The sequence below is a fragment of the Marmota marmota genome, unplaced genomic scaffold, assembly GCF_001458135.2.
Source record: "Marmota marmota marmota unplaced genomic scaffold, marMar, whole genome shotgun sequence".
Lineage (NCBI taxonomy): Eukaryota > Metazoa > Chordata > Mammalia > Rodentia > Sciuridae > Marmota > Marmota marmota.
In genome coordinates this window covers 11,577,322-11,595,789 of record NW_026000222.1, presented here as the reverse complement: position 1 = coordinate 11,595,789, position 18,468 = coordinate 11,577,322, and the positions used below count along the sequence as shown (strand labels likewise).

The 18,468-nt window shown below is 51.0% G+C and overlaps 2 protein-coding genes across 3 annotated transcripts in view; one reads left to right on the top strand and one right to left on the bottom strand.

Moving 5' to 3' along the window:
- Nucleotides 1–238: 238 nt before the first annotated feature.
- Clec18c (C-type lectin domain family 18 member C) lies at nt 239–9,562 on the bottom strand. 2 transcript variants are annotated; one of them, XM_048792506.1, is made up of 12 exons: nt 9,167–9,561; nt 8,525–8,616; nt 6,359–6,598; nt 5,458–5,555; nt 4,949–5,070; nt 4,671–4,778; nt 4,019–4,111; nt 3,502–3,608; nt 2,750–2,879; nt 2,293–2,389; nt 1,143–1,234; nt 239–665 (listed from the first exon to the last, which is right to left on the bottom strand). In XM_048792506.1, the coding sequence occupies exons 1-12, from the start codon at nt 9,306–9,308 to the stop codon at nt 628–630; spliced, it is 1,359 nt and encodes a 452-aa protein (XP_048648463.1). In that variant the 5' UTR covers nt 9,309–9,561; the 3' UTR covers nt 239–627. The 2 variants fall into 2 exon arrangements, with proteins under 2 accessions (XP_048648463.1, XP_048648464.1); XM_048792507.1 differs by lacking the exon at nt 6,359–6,598 and having other exon boundaries at nt 9,167–9,562.
- Nucleotides 9,563–18,065: 8,503 nt separating this feature from the next.
- Nucleotides 18,066–18,468, top strand: part of Pdpr (pyruvate dehydrogenase phosphatase regulatory subunit) — a 37,768-nt gene continuing 37,365 nt past the window's right edge. Inside the window, exon 1 of the mRNA XM_048792416.1 lies at nt 18,066–18,293. The gene's annotated coding sequence lies outside the window, so the exon portion shown is untranslated. The remainder of the gene's footprint in view (nt 18,294–18,468) is intronic.

The window sequence follows — 18,468 nt, the reverse complement described above, 5'->3', positions numbered from 1 at the left end:
CTACCCTGCCTGCTTGAGGCCCTGTCCTGGGAGTTGCTGGAGAAAAGACCCCCTACTGAGGCAGAGTTTGGTTTTCCATATTACTGGAGAGCCTGAAAACATCCAAAGGGTAGCCTGGGTCACAAGACTGAGCAGGAAAGGAACAAGGTGAATAGTGGGAAAGTGAGATGACAAGCCCCCTCTGTCTTTTGAGGATCATCCTAGGGCATCTGAATTCTCCAAGCTGAGCAATTGCAAGTCCAGCCGATTCATAAATTAGTTTAATCCTTCCTGGGAGGCATCTGGTGGTGGAAGCTCCAGCTGCCCCAGGGGTTGGCCCAGGGGGAGGATGGTAGCCTCTTCTGACTTCTAGCTCTGGCTTCTGTTTCAGTGCCTCACAGAAGCCCATCATCCCAATCAAAAGTCAGCTGAGGGACCCAGGCTCTCCTCTTCCCATGCCAAGCTTCTCCACCACCCTCCCCACTCCCCACCTGCTTCACTGCCACCCTCTGCCCAACTTCCTGCATCATGCAAGGTCTGAGACCTCATTTTGGACTTTGGGCCTAGTTCTTGTTCCACACAGGTGAGTAGACAGGCCTGCAGGGCTAGTGCACTCAGGGGCTGGCAGGAGAGCTGCCTGGTCAGGCTTCAGGGCCCTGGGTCCCACCGAGAAATGTGTTCTTGGGCTGGAAAGGAAGTAGAACAGGGTGGGACTTTGTGGCAGCGCAGGCAGTCCTGGGATGGAGAGCCTGCTTCACTAGGTCTGGAAGTGCCCATGGCCATGGTCCCACATGGAGCTCCCATGTTGGACGTGTTGCTGGGAGCTGGTGCAGGGCCAGGTTTCACCTCTGCCCTTCACTATAGTTCACTGGACTTTAGGGAATCAGAGAACACTGAGGGACCCAACAGGACCCCAGGTGGCAACTTTCACGGTAGAAGGAGAGGGACCTTGGAGAAGTTCCTTGAAAATGTTCTAGTCCTGTGTCTGCATGGACTTGCCATGTGATGCTGGGCCTACTGAAGGTCCTGAGCAGGACATCCTCTCTGACCTGGTGTGCTCAGACACTCTATGTGGGTGACTTGGATATCCTAGCAGCCTAGAGTGGGCCATCAGTACCCAGGGGACAGGAACCAAAGGAGGGGAACTGAGGGCAGACCCTCACCAAACTGGCAGATGTAACGGTTTCGAGTTTTGCAGCGTTGGTCGTTCCAGTTGAAGGCAGCAGATGCCTGCAGCTCCACACAATTGCCAAACCTGCCAGACCAGAATATGGGGTGCTCAGAGTGGAGGAATGAAATCAGGGTCTTCCCTGCATTAGGCCATCTGGGCCCAGGTGCCCCAACCACAGATGGGGCTACTGGGAGCCAGACCAACCCTCAAGCTCCCATTATGCTTCCAGAGCATGAATGCTCTTCTCAGGGAAGCCAGGAGGTCTCAGGAGACCCATCACTGCAGCACTCAGCCATACCAGCCAGTGGGATGAACGTGGAACAGAGAGCCCAGGTCCTTCCCTTCCATCAAGGAGACGTGTCTGGAGCCTGATCAGGCCTGGCTGCTGGCAAGGAGGGCTGGGGATGATATTTGGAGCTCTTACTGGCCACACAGCCTCACCACCTTCACCTCTGCTGCCCCTGCCCTGGGCGTTCCTGGGCCTGAAGGCATAGAACTAGAAGGTCTTTGGTAGGGGGGTCAGGACAGCTAGGGGGTCAGCTGGGGAGTGGATGTGTGCATGAAGGATGCAGGTGGGTGGACAGCTGGAGAATTGGTGTATTGATACAAGCAGAGGGTAGATGGGCCAGTGGAGGGAGGGGCAAGTGAATAATAAATAGAGGGGCAACTGAGGGGACAATGGGGATGGACGGATGCACTAAACTTTCTTGGGTTTCCTCTTTTTGGGGGGAGCAGTACTTGGGATTGAACTCAGGGGCGCTTTGCCACTGAGCGATGGCTCTTCCTTTTTATTTTTAATTTTGAGACAGGGTCTGGCTAAATTGCTGAGGCTGGCCTCAAACTTGCAATCCTCCTGTATTAGCCCCGCAAGTTGCAGGGGTTACAGGTATACACCACTGTGCCTGGGCTTGGGGTCCCTCTCTTTTATATCATGCACCTTCTGATTTATACCTCCCTCACCTCAGGCCTGTGCCTGCACCAGCTGTGCCCAGACTTCCCTGGCACCAGGTCAGGCCCAAAGCCTCAAAGGGCTGGACCAAGCAGCAGGCTGGGTAGAGGTTCTTCAGTGGAGTCCAAAGACTCAACCAAGGAGGCCCAGGCGACACCCTTGGCCCAGGGGAGTGCGGGCACCCCAGACTCACCCCTGGTTGTCAGGCTGCCCAAAGGCAAAACTGGTGAAGGAATGGTGTTCCCCAGTAGTCCAGCGGAAGGAGTCCTTTGCCATCTTGTAGGTGAGCCCTGGGCCAGGGTAGCCAAGGTTGCCTATCATCTGAGAGCCCAGGGGCCCTGAGAGGAGTATCTGAGCCCAGGAGCCTGCTGCCTCATACCTTTTGGGCCCCCAGCTCTTAAACTCTTCCCAGTGCCTCCAGCCCTTGCCTCTGCACTGTGGTTCACCCCTCCTGCAGCCCTCTCCCCAGGGAAGGGGGTTGGAAGCCTGTCTACCCTCCCTGTTCTGGACTCTAAGCCCTCAACATACCCTTGCTATTTGCTAGGGAGTACTCTGGGTTGCCATAGCCCAAGCACAGGATTCCTGGAGCTCTGTAGAACATTCAGCCCCACGTTTCCCATTCACCACACCCCAACCAGCCAGGCACTCACCGATCCAGAAGTTCCTGGTCTCAAAGTCACTGTCAGTCACCTCGTTGGTGGTCTCCAGGCGACTCAGGTAGAAGGCAAGGATATCCTGTACTTTCTGGCTCTCAATTTGGGCTAGTGTCCCTCCCTTTTCCTGAAATCCCAACCCTGGGTCTCAATGGCAGGGCTCCAAGAGCTTAGGCCAACCCTTTCTCCCATCTTGCCACCCCACCATGGCCCTGGATCCCAAATGTGTGTGCTGGTCAGGCCTCATCACATACCCCTTAATGATCTCTTGCCTCTGAGAATAGAGGTACCATTCCCTTCCCTGACAGCTTTTCCTCTGTTTGTACACAGGTCACAGGCCAGGCAGGGTCCTGCCCTCAGGAGGGTTTTGTCTTAACTGCACAGTACCTTAAATATATTCACATTGCATATTGGCAACATTAATTAGTCAAGAATTACGGATGAAGATGTGGATTTCTGACTTTGAAAAACCCTGAGTCCTGACAACCTGACCTGCCATTCTGTTTGGAAATCAGCATCTGGAGCCGGGTCAGGACAGTGCCTAAGACAGAAGTTGGGGGGGTGGGGGGCTTTGTCTCTGGGTTGCTCACTTAATGACCTCCTGGCTTCCTGAGCCTCTGGGTCTGTGACCTCTGTTTTATATTAGGTCAGGAGAAGGCAAAGGAACCATCATTTAGTCCAGGGTCATCTCATTCCAACTCTCATTTGAGAACCTGAGGGGTTCCTGGGAAGGTAGAGGTTACCATCACCTGGCATTTCATCTTGGCTCCATAATAGGTGTCTGCCTCCGAAGACACCATGAAGCAGTCTGCATCGATCCTCAGGTCACAGGTGTGGAAAGGAAAGTGCACCTTGGCTGGTGGGGTGGAGGGGACTGAGTTTGTGAACCCTCCTTAGAATCATGACCCTCTCCCACCCTGCCAGAGATCTAAGCTCAAGATGCTCCTTCCTGTGGCCACCTGCTCCAAACTGGAAGCAGGTGGGCTCAGTGGTGTGCTGATAAACGTATAACAATGAGCTCTCGCTCTTAAATATGTATGAAACCCATGAATACTTGTCGATTTCAGTGGTGTAAATACCCCCACTGTGGGTATTTGCTAGGGAGTACTCTGGGTTGCCATAGCCCAAGCACTGCAGACTACAAATATGATGTCATGGAGGGAGGAGCTGGGAAGAGATGCATACAATGGGATCCTGGAGCTGATAGAACCCAATCCAGTACCCCACCAAAGGGAGTCCTGGGAGGGGTCTTAGGGCAGGACTCACTGGCACACTGGGCTCCCCCATAGCCAACGTCGCAGACGCAGGAACACTCCTCTTCCCGGAACCTGCCATGAAGGCACTGCACACTGCACCGCACTGCCAGGACAGGGCAGGAGGGCAGAGCACTCAGCCTCCAGCTTCCCGACGCCCAACCTGTCCTCCATGTTGCTCCCCACAGACCTTGAACATTCAGCTACAACAGCAAGAGCATCCCTCTTGGGGACAGAGAGCACCTGGGCTTCCAACTGCCACTACACTTGGCTTCTTTGGTTTGATCCTCATTATAGAAAGAAGCAAACTGGGGTTTGGGAGGTGACCTGCCCAGGGTTGTAGGGTTGGGGGGCAGTGGAACAAGAACCCATTTCTTTTTCCTAATTCTGTCTTCCTCCCTGTCCCATAGCCTCAGGGCCATTTTGAGTCCCCTGCGTAGCACAGGGCCTGGCAAACTGTTGGTGCTCAATGAATGGCTTGTTGAATGAATGCATGCAGTGTGCAGACCCCAGCAAGTACTCCCAAGTAATCCCCTCAGAGACTCCCTCAAAATGCTCTCAGCCTCCAGCCACTCCACAGCCACACCATAGAGCAGGGGTTGACACAACGGGGTCACCTCCCTCCTCACCCCTTGGGACTACCTGCATGGGCACTAGGTCCTCACCTTGACAGTATCTCCCTGTGTAGCCAGGGGGACAGTGGCATTGGCAGGTGCTAATGTTGAGATGTCCATGGTTCCGGCAGCTCATGCGACATGGGTTCCTGGGGACCTCTGGTCAGGCACGGAGGGAACTCTAAGAAGGGGCCTCCCCTCCGCAGTCAGGAAGGTGCCTCCCTGGGTGGTGAGGGGTCAGGGCTTCTGGGATAGTCCCTCAGGCTGCTGTCACTCATGCCAGAGCCATCTACTGTCCCAGGAGGAGGTAAGAAGGGTGGGGCACTCACCACAGAGCCCCCCTGCATGGTCCCAGGCCTTGAAGCAACCAGAAACACTGGCTGTGCAGAGCGAACACCAGGCGCCCTTCTTATAGGGGGTGATTGTCTTTCCGTTTACCTTCCAGTTGCCTCTGTGAGAACAAGGGTCGGAGGATCTGGAAGGGGCCAGCCTTGGGCAGAGCAGGAATGGGGCCTTGCTGCCTACCCACAGGCCCCTTCAGATCTTTCAGCATGCCCACAGAGTCAGGGAGCTGGGTGAGACCGGGAGATTTTCAAGGAAGAAACAGATGACCTCCAAACAAATCCCCTGAAACCGGGCATGCTTCCAGGAAGGGACATCACGGATAAGCCTCAGTCTGCACGTCCAGAATCTTCCACAAGCTCTCCTTTCCCTCCTCTTCCCTCTCCCACACAGGGTGCAGACCAAGGGGTAAAGGCCATTTGGGTGGACAGGCATCTCACCCTGGATGAAAGTATCCCACTTAGCCCTCCCCGTAGCCCATGTTGTGGGCACTTACCCAGGAGAGTAGGCACAGACAAAGGCTTCCATCGCCACCTGGCCCACAGAGCACCGGTGTCGCCCACAGCCCAGCTGACTCGAGGTAGCCCACACGAGCTGCAGGGAACACAGTGGCTCAGAAACGCTGTCGTAGACTCCCTCCTCTCTAGCATGCACAGGCAGTGCATGCTTGGCAGCGGGGGCAGAGTTTGGCTCACAATCCACACAAAAAGAAAGCTCCCTTACTTCCCCGGGGGCCTCGGGAGCAGCTGTTCTGGGCAGAGCTCTGAGGATGGTGGGAATCACGTAGGAAGCCTTTCTGAGTGGGGTGGGGAGTGGGGGCAGTTAGCAGATGTTTGAAGGGAGGGGCAATTTGGGGGTGGATGGAGAAGAATGGCAAAAGAAAGTCTTGGACATCAAGGGCCTTGTGATAGATTGCAAAAATGTACATGACCTTTCACTTCTTGCTATAGTCCACTTTTTTTGGTGGGGGGGCAGGTAGTAGGGATTGAACCTGTGGGCACTTTACCACTAAGCTACATCCCCAGAATTTTTATTTTATTTTATTTTTAAATTTTGAGATGGGAATTCATTAAGTTGCTGAGTCTCGTTAAGGTGCTGAGGCTGACCTGGGACTTGAGATCCTCCTGCCTCGGACTCCCAAGGCCCTGGGATTACAGGAGTACACCATGGTGCCTGTCTAACTCATTGCTTATTTTTAAATTTTTAAAATTTTTTTTATTTTTCTGTAGTTGCAGATGAATAGCATGCTTTTATTTTGTTTGTTAATTTTTCTGTGGTGCTAAGGATCAAACTCGGTGCCTCACATATGCCAGACCAGTGCTCTGCCACTGAGCTACAGCCCCAGTCCTTCTGAGGTGAGCCAGCCGACCTCAGTTGGCCTCACCTGCAACACTCACCTGAGTATAGTGTGTACAGGTGGCATTGTGGGTACACTCGGCTGCTGCATGGCTGTACTGCTGCCCCTCTGCATACCAGAGACTGACCACTTCAACAAAGGAGGCCAAGCCTGCAGGCAGCAGCTGCACATTCCAGCCCACTTGGGGAACCCGCCGTGGGTCAGAAGTCAGGATTGGGGTTGGGGCGCCACAGAGAGCTGCCCTGGCATAAGCCAGTTGGGCCAGGCTCTCGCTCCAGTCCTGGGGGCAGAACAAACAGATATCCACAGAAGACCTTTGTGCAAAGGAGAGGACCACTGGGCAATGGCTTAACTCCCCCATTGTCTCTGAGTATCCACGTCGAGAGCCGTCCAGGGGCTGCGTGTGGACTCATTGGCAAGGTAGCCAGTGACGGGGGTAGATCTGGCACTGGGAACTTCCCGTGGCAGTCCCTCTGGAATAGATCCCCTGAATGCAAGTAAACTCTCCCTCAGCTCTGCTAAGAGGTCTCATACAGCACCAGCAATGGGGTGACCTGCTGCAGCCACACAGCTTCTCAGAGATGGGTGTGACCTGCCAAGGTGCCAATCAACCTGCTGACAGCAAGACATCACGAAACAAGACTCTACCCCTGAAACCTTAGTCACCGAGTCTCACAGAGACTGAGTGACTGCTGGAGGTCATGCTGGAGGTCATGCAGGAGAAATGAAGTGGCTGGGTTAGAGAGGAGTGGAGTGGGAAGAGGTCAGCTGGTGCTGGTGGGAATGTGCAGATGAGCACCTACAGAGCGCTCTACTCACTGGGGCCCAAATGCCCAAGCCCAGGGGACCTCTCACCCTTTTTTTTTTCGCCTGGGCCTGGGCATTTGGGCAGTCACTCAATCTCTGTGAGACTCAACATCCTCATCTATAAGGTGCCTATTGGAAAGGGTTGTGGGGACTGAATAAATACAGGGAGGAAGGTACCCTGCTCAGGCAGACCCACAGAAAGCTTCAGTTTGGGCTCGTGTTCATTATGATTTTACCTCTGATGAGGGCTGGAGGTAGGTAGAGGGTTCTCCCCAGGGCTCCTCAGAAGCCACAACCACCCCAATGGCTTCATCTTCACCATGTGCAAAGAACAGGTGTCCTAGAACCTTAGAGGCCCACAGGGATACATGGGACAGAATGGGAGTGGGCTGCTGGTGGGCCTCCACTTGTGTCCTTTTTAGAAAGGTGAGTTTCTAGGGCTTTGACAAGGGCCCTGGAAAAGTTATAAACTGCCAGCCAACTGATCATAGCTCTTCCCTGCCTGCAGGGTCTTGGGAGAGAGCACTCACAAGATGCTGGGAGCATCTTGGCTACACAGAACTCACTCAGGGCAGGAAAAGGGGAAGAAGCAACCTGCCCTCCTCTGGCCTGCCCCACCCCCACCTCCTGGGAAACTGACCCCTGAGCTCTCAAGGTCGCCACCCACACACTGTAGCTGCCAGCCTCACAGGAGTTCATGGGAGGCAGCCATGAGGAACCGCTGCTGGGCCCCTAGCCATTCTCCCCTGCCCTGTTAACATGGGCTGGAGCTGCTGGGTTTCAGGCCATGGGGACATAATTTTTGAACTTCAGGATGACAGTTCCAACCCTGCAGTCTCAATGAAATTGGTGGGAAAACTTCCATATGCTCCCCGCACACCCTGTACCTCACTCCTGCTGTGAAATTATGAACTGCGAATGTGTGAATAGGCCAGGAAATTGAGAGGCCCCTCCTAGTTTCCCAGAAAGATCCTGGTCACACACAAGCCCCTCCACAGCTCAGCAGGCCACTTGTCCCTCCCGTTCCCCACTCCTCCCTTCCCATTGGACTCTGTGCAGAGCTCCTGTTCCCTGGGGGAGGAGATCCCAGCTCCTAGCATGTCTCCTGGTCTCCGTGGCAACGGGATACCAGGGAAGACCCAAGGTCTGCCTTTTAGGCAAGCGTGAGCCAGGGGCATGGCCTCATATACTGAGGGTCCTTCTGGGGAGGAGTAAGCCACAGAGCCCCCTCAGCAACTAGGGCCATGGATCCTCAGCAGGCAAGGTGACTGACTGTCCCCACCAGCCCTTCCCAGGCAGAAGGGCACCTGGCACTGGCATGGCCTGGTGAGCCCCTGACAGGTCTCTGTCTCTTCAGCTACCCTCCCACTCTGGTGGAGCTGGAGTTGGGGGCACTCACCATTCTCCGCATGTTGGCTGCAGGAGGTTGAACCCGACTGCGCAGGCGGTTGTGTAGAGACAGGAGCAAGAAACTCTCCTTCCTGTTCAGGGCTAGGGACAAGGACAGAAGGCCAGGTCACTGAACAGTGAGCAGTGGGACTGGGTCAGTCCTCATGGCAAGGTAAGAGTGCAGCCTCACCCCTAGGATACAAGGCCTGAGACAGAGAAGAGCAATGGGTGGGTATGGGGGAGAGGGAGGGAGATGGAGACAGGAGTAGGAGTGAGAAGAGAAAGACCGGATATAAAGTAGTGCCATGACTGAGGAGTGGGGGACAATGGAGGGAATGAGGGACTGGGACCAGGCATGTGGGGACTCAAAACCCACCCTCCTCTCAGCGATTGCATCTCTCTGGGTCATCAGCTCCAGCCTTCAGCTGGTACTCCACTTTGACCCCAACGTGGGCCCATCCCCTTGTCCTTCTTCCCAGCCCCAGTATCCATCCATCATGCCCCCTGGACTGTCCTTTTGGGTCCCTCCTCAAATCACACCAACACCACCCAGGGCTTAGGCCAGAGATCTGGCTTCCAGAAATCCCGTGGTACCCCCTCCTCAAAGCTCACAATGGCTTCTCTACCTCTGTCCTTCCCCTCCTTCCCTTACCTCTGGGCATTTGAGCCTGCCCTGGTGGTTGGGGTGGCTGCACCTCTGCCCAGGCGATGCCAATGAGAGTCAGGAGCACGGGCAGGAGGCCAGGCCAGTGGCCCTGGCCTCCTGGCCCCAGGGAGGGCTTTGGCTGCAGCATGGGCCAGTCGGTGCTGCAGGCACAGTCTGGCTTCACCAGCCAACTCACTTCCCAGGAGAGATGGAGCTCTTCACAATCTCAAGGAGTCGGGTGGGCTGGCAGACAAAAGGGGGAGGCCCCGTGAGTAATCAGTGTGTCCAAACAGCCTCCTGTTGTTGCTGGCATGAAAAGAGACAGACAGCTCCCCTGGATGCCTCCAGGCTCCAGCCTCTGTGGCCTGGCCAGCCTGCCCCACCGACAACAGGCAGAACAGTGTGCACTGACCTCGTGGCCCCTGCTAATCATTGCAGGATTATTAGCGCCCTCGGGGAGCCCCCAGAGACCTCGCTGATTGGCCCACAGACATTCCAGAACAGTGGATTAGTGACTGATGGCTGTTCCCTGGCTGGGACAGTATCCTCCAAGCCCATCAGCAGTTTCTGTTCCCCAGCCCCAGACCCAGGGAGGAGGCTGGGGCTTCAGCTTTGTTCCCTGTGGGGCAGGCAGGAACTGGGCAAGACCCCAAGGGAGTTCTTTCCTTTCTTGGGAAACTCATCCCAACTCCCTGCCATGAATTAAACATAGGCAGGAGGTAACCGCACACCAGACAGGTGCCACCAATGAGCTCAAAGGGGAGTGGGCTGGGCTGTGCTTTTGGGAGGAAAGGGGAGCATTACTGAAGTCTGTCTGGGCAGCGTGCGGGTAGGGTGAGCCCAGCCCTGGTACCTGCCATCCTCACCCATGTGATTGTGAGCCAGGAGGGGACAAGGCAGGCAGGGAGGAGAGTGCATGACGTATTCCCTTGGCTGACTGCAGCCCTGCTGGGAACAAGTCGGCTTCTAGGCCATCAGGCCACAAGGTAGCCACAAGGCACACATGGCCATATGACTGGGGCCTGGCTAAGCCTACACAATAGCACCAGAATTACTGCAGCGGGTCTCACAAGGCCACACCCCAGTGCCCACATTCCTCTCAGGGCTGATCAAAGGTTATTCAGCCATCCCCAAGCACAGTGGCGGCCCCTGACCCCTGAGCCAGCACCATCTCAGGGTGAGGTGTCAACTCCATGGAAACTCTGCTGAGATGCAAGGGCTTGGCTTTCTGGGAAGCACTGATGGAATGTGGGTATCATTATGAGTGTGTCCCTGCACAGTACCTAGGGCCTCAGAGTTTCTTTGCCCTCAGATGGAGACCTGGCAACCTCCAGCTCATCATCTCCAGGTCCCAGCAATGCTTAAGCAATAGCCAAGTCTAAGTAAAGCCCCCAAAGCACAGTCACATGTGAGTCATTTTGTTGTCACAAACCAGTGCAGTAGCAAATGTGATACCAAGGAGTATTTATAGATGAGGAAACTGGGGCTCAGTAAGTACAGGGACTTGTCCATGGTCACCCAGAAAGTACCTGGTGCATCACAGCTAACTCGGGGCCTCCACTTTTACTTTTCTAGTGCTTTAATTCATATTGTGGATTTTTCTGAGTTCTATTTTTCACACCCCTGCTCTAAGCTGTATGATAAATGACTCAGTTCGTGCTCCTGGGCTTCAGTGATATGCGTGGCTTGTTGTCTCATGTAGTTTGATACCAGGCACCTGAGTCAGGTGGGAGGAAAATAAATTCTAGGGGTTGGGGTAGAATAACTATCAAAGGGTCCTAGTGGTCCTAGGCCAAGGCTCACTGAAAGAGGAGGCCAGGGTGAGCCCAGTCTTAGGAGCTGGAAGAGGAAAGGCTGTGAATACACCATTAGACAGATCCCGGAAGGCCTGGGCTGTGACCAAGACACTGTGTGTGACCCGGGTCTTGCACCCCTAGGCCTCAGTATCCCATGGCAAAAATTAGGGATGACAGCCCTGGCTGGACTCCTTTACCAAAGCTTCACACCTTGTTTTACATGATATTTCTTCTTGAGTCTAGACTTTTTACGTTGCTTGCTCAGTGATTGGGGTAGGTTTTTGAGAATGGGCCTGTTCTTGCAAAATGGCTTTCTCCAGATGAGGTTATTACAGCTTTTGTTACAATAAACAGGTGTTGTAATTCACATTTCATTGTTTGCTTTGTCACATGTCTCTACCTATTCACCGGCTGTAATTTGGATCTGGAATGCCCCTCTGGGCCTGTATTTTAAAGCCTTGGTGTTATTGGAAGGTGGTAGAGCCTCTAAGAGGTGGGACTTAGTTGGAGGAAGTTAGGTCACAGGGTCATGCTCTTGAAGGGGATGTCAGACCCTGGCCCCTTCCAGTCTCTTTGCCTCCTGGCTGCCTTGAGATGAGCAGCTTTGCTCCATCACGTGCTCCTGCCATGACATTCTGCCTTATTACAGGCCCCAAAGCAACTGAGCCAACCTATGCTTTAATGAAACCTCTGAATTTGAGAGCCAAAATAAACCTTTATTTCTTTTACATCAATGAGCTAAGGTATTTCGTTTCAGTGGCAGAAAGGTGACTAACTCAGTAGCCCTCTCCTGCTCGTCACCTGTTTTCTCAATTTGTATTCTTTCTCAGAAAACTGTATTTGTGTTTAAGCTATTGTTTCTCTTCCTGAAGAAGTTCACGTTTCCACAGCCATTGAATCATATTGATGTTCTCCAAAAAATTCTCTTTCAGATTTGCATTCAACTCCAGATCTGTGGTCATGTCTCTTCTAGAAATTGTATGTTGTTGTCATTATTATTATTATTAATTATTATTATTCATTAATAAATTTATTTGTTTTTTGGTACCGTGGATTGAACTCAGGGGCAGTTGACCACTGAGCCACATCCCAAGCCCTATTTTGTATTTTTTTTAGAGACAGGATCTCACTGAGTTGCTTAGCATCTCACTTTTGCTGATGCTGGCTTTGAATTTGTGATCCTAGTGCCTCAGCTTTCTGAGTCACTGGGATTACAGGTATGCGCCACCATGCCTGGCAGTCCATATTATTTTATTTTTAATTTTTTAAAACTTTATTTTGTAGCCAGGTGCAGTGGCATATGCCTGTCCATCCTGGCTACTTAAAAGACTGAGACAGAAGGGATTGCAAGTTTGAGGCCCAGACTCAGCAAGTTAGCAAGGCCCTGTATCAAAATAAAAAAATAGAAAAAGGGCTGGGGGTGTAGCTCAGTGGTGAAACACCGTGGGTTCAATTCCTGGTACCAAAAATAAATACTTTCATTTTTGATACAGGGTCTTGCTAAGTTGCAAAGGCTACCCTTCAATTTGCAATTCTTCTGCTTCAGCCTCCTCAGTGACTGGAACTACAGGCATCAGCCACCTTGCCCAGCTAAGTTACCAGTAACTCTACATGGGTAAATTTCTTTTTCCTTTTTCTTTAATTTTTTTTTTTTTAGTTGTAGTTGGACACTTATTTACTTATTTTTATGTGATGCTGAGGATCAAACCCAGTGCCTCGTGCGTGGTAGACAAATGCTCTGCCATCGAGCCACAATCCCTCTTTTTCCTCTTTCTTTTTTGATGTTGGGGGTTGAACCTAAGCTCTTGTGCATCCTAGGTCGTCCTACTGCTTGCTACATCCCTAAAACTTATATGGCTATGGTACCCGATGTTTGGTTAAATGCCAGTCTGGACACTGTTGTAAAAATATTTTATAGATGTGATTTAAATCAATAGACTTTGAGTAGGGAAGATTACTCTCAATGCTATGGGTGGGCCCTATCCAAACAGTGGAAGGCCCTAAGAGAAAGACAAAAATTCCCTAAAGAAAGGCATTCTGTCTCCAATTCTTTGAACTTGAGATGGCAAAGTCAGATCTTTCCGGACTTTCCAGCCTGTTGGTCTGTTCTACAGATTTCAGGTTCACCAGCTTCCATAATTAATTGAACTGATTCCTTAAAATAAACCTTTCTTTTTTCTTTCTCTGTTATATATTTCTCTTTGGTTCCGTTTCTCAGAAGAACAGTGACTGATGCGAAGGTCTAGGAAAGGCAACTGCCCAAGGTCATACACCAACGGGGAGGCAACGCTGGCATTCAGGCCAACAGGTCCAGCCCAAGGTCATGGTCACCAATCAGCACAAGCTGGGACGCTGAGCGTGCTGAGTTACAGGATGCCTCAGAACTCCTGCAGGGTCTGAGCGTCCTTGACTCTAGAGCCTTTCATGGGAACATACAGCTAGAGAAAAGGGCGCATCCCTCTTTTCAAGGCTGCCCCAAAGGCCTGAGGCACTCTCTACCATAGAGGTCACAATGAATTAGCCTTCGGAGGGAGATTTTATTAGTCTGATTTGGGTTTCTAATTAAATGCGACAGAGTCCGCTAAATGGAAGGGGCTGTGTGAACCCGGGAATTCTCAATCCACAGACCACAGCGCCACCTACTGGTCTATGCACGTGGACAAACGCAGTAAACGCATCCCCACTCCGTCTGAGGCAACTCTGGCATGATTCTCATTTTAAAGATCGGCAAACTTTTTTTTTTTTTTTTTTTAGTTCTTGGCGGACACAACATCTTTGTTTGTATGTGGTGCTGAGGATCGAACCCCGGCCGCACGCATGCCAGGTGAGCGCGCTACCGCTTGAGCCACATCCCCAGCCCAAGATCGGCAAACTTTTATTTTTATTTTTTATTTTTTAATAGGGGTTGAACCCAGAGACGATTAACCATTCCCAGTCCTTTTTATTTTTATTTTTGAGTTGTAGATGGACACAATACCTTTATTTGTTTATATGGTGCCTAGGATGGAAGCCAGTTCCTCGCACGTGCAAAGCAAGTGCTCTACCACTGAGCTACAACCCCAGCCCTTTTTATTTTTTATTTACAGACAGGGTCTACTAAGTTGCTTAGGGCCTTGCTGAATTGCTGAGGCTGGCTTTGAACTTCCATCCTCCTGCCTCAGCCTCCTGAGCCTTTGGGATTACAGAGGTGCGCCTCTGCGCCTGTCAGCAAACATTTAAAAATTTTTAAAACGTTTTAAATAAAATTTCTTTCTCCCTCTCCCCATTTCTTTCATTGTCTATGAAATGTAGGCATAGTGCTAGTGTTGGGGTTTCCATGAAACCCTATGCTCCTGGGGCGGGCTAGAGAAAAGGGTGCATCCCTTTACAAGGCTGCCCCGAGGCCTGTGGCACTCTCTACCATAGAGGTCACAAGGAAGATTTTATCGGGCCAGAAACAGAAGAAGAGAGGTATCCAATGGCTTCAAGATAAAAAAAGCAAGTTTCTATAAATCTCTTTAGAAATAGTTTGTCCTTCAGTCTTGTTGATTTTCATTCATTCAGAGGCTATTGTTATTGTGCTGCCTGAAACCTCAGGTGCTTCTAAGGAAGCACCCCTGATTCATTACTTAGCTCTTACTTGAATCAGTCTTTCAGTTATTAAATCTAAGCCTCACTTTCTTCATCTGCAAAGCAGGGCTACTCTCATCTATTGTTCACAATTTAAGTGAAGTTTTGTTAGGGTAGCTGGCGCAAATATCCATGAGAGACACAAGTCCGAGTTCAAGCAAAGGTTTATTGACAGAGAATATCTGCCAGGCTGCCCTTCTGCAAGGTGCAGCAGCCTGCTGGAAAAAAAACTTCTGTATAGTCATGTACAATAGATTAGTTAAAAGACAACCCATCTGGTCCTATGATTGTTATTTGGTGTTTTTTGCTGTGGTTTCAGTAGTTATGGACTCTTTGGGGGCAGGCCTAATAGGAAGGTCATGCTTGGGTGGGGAGGTGCTGATTTTCAAAATGAAGTTACTTTGGTTTAAAAACCTAACAGTTTCAATGAGACGACAAAGTTCAGGACTTGTGCACAGTCCTGTATCTTCTATATCTTAGTTTCCAATTTGTCTTTTACACTTTGGTATTACAGACATAAATGGTTTTGTGTACATTGTTTGGCCATAATGATGGTAAATAATATATCATAGTGAGTGACTGTGTGGATGATGGATATTTCACAAGTGGGCATGGAAAGAGGAATTGAAATGTCTGTTCATTCATTTATACACCTAGTAACATTAAAAAGACAATATCCACTGAAACTCAGCTGGCTACAAATACAGTGCACAATGTTAATACTCTGTTCAGGGATGACAGAAATGCTCAGTGACCCTATGTATTCAATGTCACCCAGGAGCTAGAGATAAGATCTCGTTTACCAAAGTGCTGAGAATGTCTTTAGGATGACATGTCAACTCTGCATAGGAACAGAAGGGGCCTGAGCAGAATTGCACACTTACAAACACAAAGAATGTTACAGGACATTGTGATAATTAAAATGCTGTTTTATACATCCCAAGAATTGACCAGAGAGTGAGAACTAGGAAATCCTTCACTGAAAAGAGCTGCAGAGATTCCCACCCTACATTCACTTTTTCTGAGAAAGGAGAGACTATGGTGGGGTGGTGGGAACTCACAGACTGAAACAAACTTTCCTTCTTTCTCATTTTCCCCTAATCCATCTGCCATTTGACATTGTGAAGTGTAAGACACAGAACTGGGCATAAAGAAAGAGTTTCAGCAAGATCCAATATTTGGTTTACAAAGTAACCCTGGTAAAGATCTTTTGAAACAGATGCTAAAAATATCTTCCCCTCCTTTTATAAATTCTATCCTTCACAGAAAAACAAGGATGCAGAATAGGTTTGTGAAGAGTAAAAAGTTAATTGCTTCCTCAACCTAGATGTTCTTCAGTAGATGAATGGATAAAGAAAATGTGGTATACATACACAATGGGATTTTATTCAGCATTGAAAGAGAATAAAATCATGGCATTTGCAGGAAAATGGATGGAGTTGGAGAATATGCTAAGTGAAGTTAGCCAATCCCAAAAAACCAAATGCCAAATGTTTTCTCTGATATAAGGATGTTGATTCGTGATGGGGTTGCGGGGGCATGGGAGGATTAGATGAACACTAGATAGGGCAAATGGGGTGGGAAGGAAAAGGAGGGGGCATAGGGGTAGGAAGGACAATGGAATGAGAGGGACATCATTACCATAAGTAAATGTATGAAGACATGAGTGGTGTAACTCTACTTTGGGTACAACCAGAGATATTATGTGTAACATGGATTGAACTGCGTTCTGCTGTCATATATAACAAATTAGGATACATAAAAAATAAAAAAATTATTGCTTCCAAATCTCATAAGTAACATCATTAACATTGTTAGATTCTTCAAAGGACACTCAGCACCCAGAAGTCAGGATCATTCAAGAACAACTCAGATATTGTATAAAAAAAAATAAGCCAAAAACATAAGAACAACCCAATTGAATACACCCAATAGGGTACCTACTAGCTATGAAAACTATAAGGGACAAAACTTACTGACAAGGTAAAGGGCTTTGGATGTAGCATTTAGTTATTTATTTTTAGTATTATTTTTAATTTTCGAATTAACAAAAGTTCATTCCCTTACAATGCTGGAGGACAAAGTCTGAAATCAGAGTGTTGGCAGGGTCATTGGGTGTAGCATTTAAAAGGGGAGAACCAATAATGGTGATGGGGGAGGGAAGTAGGAATGGTCTATTCAGCTCTGCACTAGACAGAAGGGAATCAATGTATTACTCTTACTTCATCCATTCTCCCTGCGGACACCACGTTTTTCCCAAATCATATGCCTGGAAATGGCAAGAGCCATTTCCATTCACTTTTTCTAAGAAAGGAGAGACTTTCATGAAGAAAACTTGTGAAGTTTTTCTCCCAAAAATTCCTCAGGGCATCAGAAATGGCTTCTCCAATGTTTCTGATGGGTCCATCTCTTTGTTTTCGGACAAGTTGTGTCCGAAAAACCCTTAACTAGCATATGAAATGACTCATCAAGCACAGGAGTCCAGGTGCCTAGAATTTTCATTTATCAGAGGATCGAGGGCAGAGTTTGAGTCCTCCAGCAGTCCTCATCGGGTGGGTTGATGTGATGTGGTATAAGTTATGGAGCCTGTGGAATGGCATGGTTGACACCGGGTCCCTGCAGCTTTATTGCCACTTTCTAAGGTCAGTAGGACTTCTTCCTTGTGCTCTGCTGCACCCCAGCAACTAGCACAGTGCCTGGTTATGGCCAGGAAGCAAAACCCCCTCTGATTGGCTTGTGTGGTGAAAAGGGCTGGAATTCAAAGAATAGGAACTAGGGATCATGCGAGGCCCGAGGTGCGGTGGAGATTGCACCATTCCGTGTCGAAGTATTTCTAGAAAGCCATACTGGACGATGCGAGGCGCTGGTCGAGATGCCCAGAACACAGCTGTGCGTGAGACTCCGGTTTTGTCGTCAGAAGTCAGAGAGCCCGGCTGACACCGTGGGAAAGGCAGTCAGCAAACACATACTTGAGAGTGATGAGTTCTATGAAGTAATGGACCTGGGTGATGGGACGGGGGTGGTGGCAGTAGTGGACAGGGGACTTGTCTGAGGCTCGAGTGACTGAGCGGCTCTTCCTCAGAGCCCGGACAAGCTCTGAGGAAGGAGCCACGAGTGGGGTCAGCAGGGAACTCTGGTCCGCTAATCGTGCCTCCGAGGCCTGGCCAGGCCAGCACATCGGCTCTGGGGTCCGCTCTGCCAGAGCCTCGCCTGGAAGGCCAGAGGCAGCAGCGCGACCACCAGTCCTGGGCCTTCTAAGCGCTGGACTGGACGCTGCTCTAGGCAGCGGACCCGCGGGGGAAGGACCAGGACACAGGCCTCGAGGTACAAAGAGCCCCCCAAACCGCTCACGCTCCAGCAGGACCTGCAGTCTCGACATCGCAAACCCACTTGGAGAAACCCACACGGGCCCGGCGCCCAAGTTCTAAACCCGGGGCGGAGCCTCGCGAGACCCAAACAAGCCCACGTGGCAGGGGCGGGGCCGCCGCGGTGACGTCATTGCGCGCTCGTGCGCAGCCGAGGTCGCGCGCCCGTCATACCCTTGCTGGGGGCCGTAAAGCGCGGAAGGTCGCGGGTCCCGTCTTCCCCGGAACTTTTTATTCCTCAGGCCCGCCCCTCTTCCCCTACCCGCTTCCCGCTCTCCGGCCCGCGGCGACCCCGGCAACCGCCGTGCCGCGCCTCGCTTCGGCGGCCGTGTTGTTGAGCGCGGAGCGCGTGAGGCCGCTGAGGTAAGGACAGCCGTGGGGTCGCTCTGGCTCTCCCGGCCCACGCGGCCCTCGCGCCCCGGGACCCCCGTTGTTGCCCGCTTCGCGCTTGCATCTGTCCCAGAAGCGGTCCCTTGGTCCCCCGCTGCCCGTCGGCTTCGCCTTGTTCTCCTGGGAAGACGCGTCCTGGCTTCAGGAC

What these genes read in the sequence shown, in the direction of transcription:
- Clec18c (XM_048792506.1), bottom strand. Translation starts at nt 9,308, where the DNA reads ATGCTGCAGCCAAAGCCCTCCCTGGGGCCAGGAGGCCAGGGCCACTGG. An exon ending in CACAGGGAGATACTGTCAAG is followed by an intron (nt 4,112 to 4,670) that starts GTGAGGACCTAG and finishes CTGTCCTGGCAG; the next exon opens with TGCGGTGCAGTGTGCAGTGC. An exon ending in GACCAGGAACTTCTGGATCG is followed by an intron (nt 2,390 to 2,749) that starts GTGAGTGCCTGG and finishes ACCCTGGCCCAG; the next exon opens with GGCTCACCTACAAGATGGCA.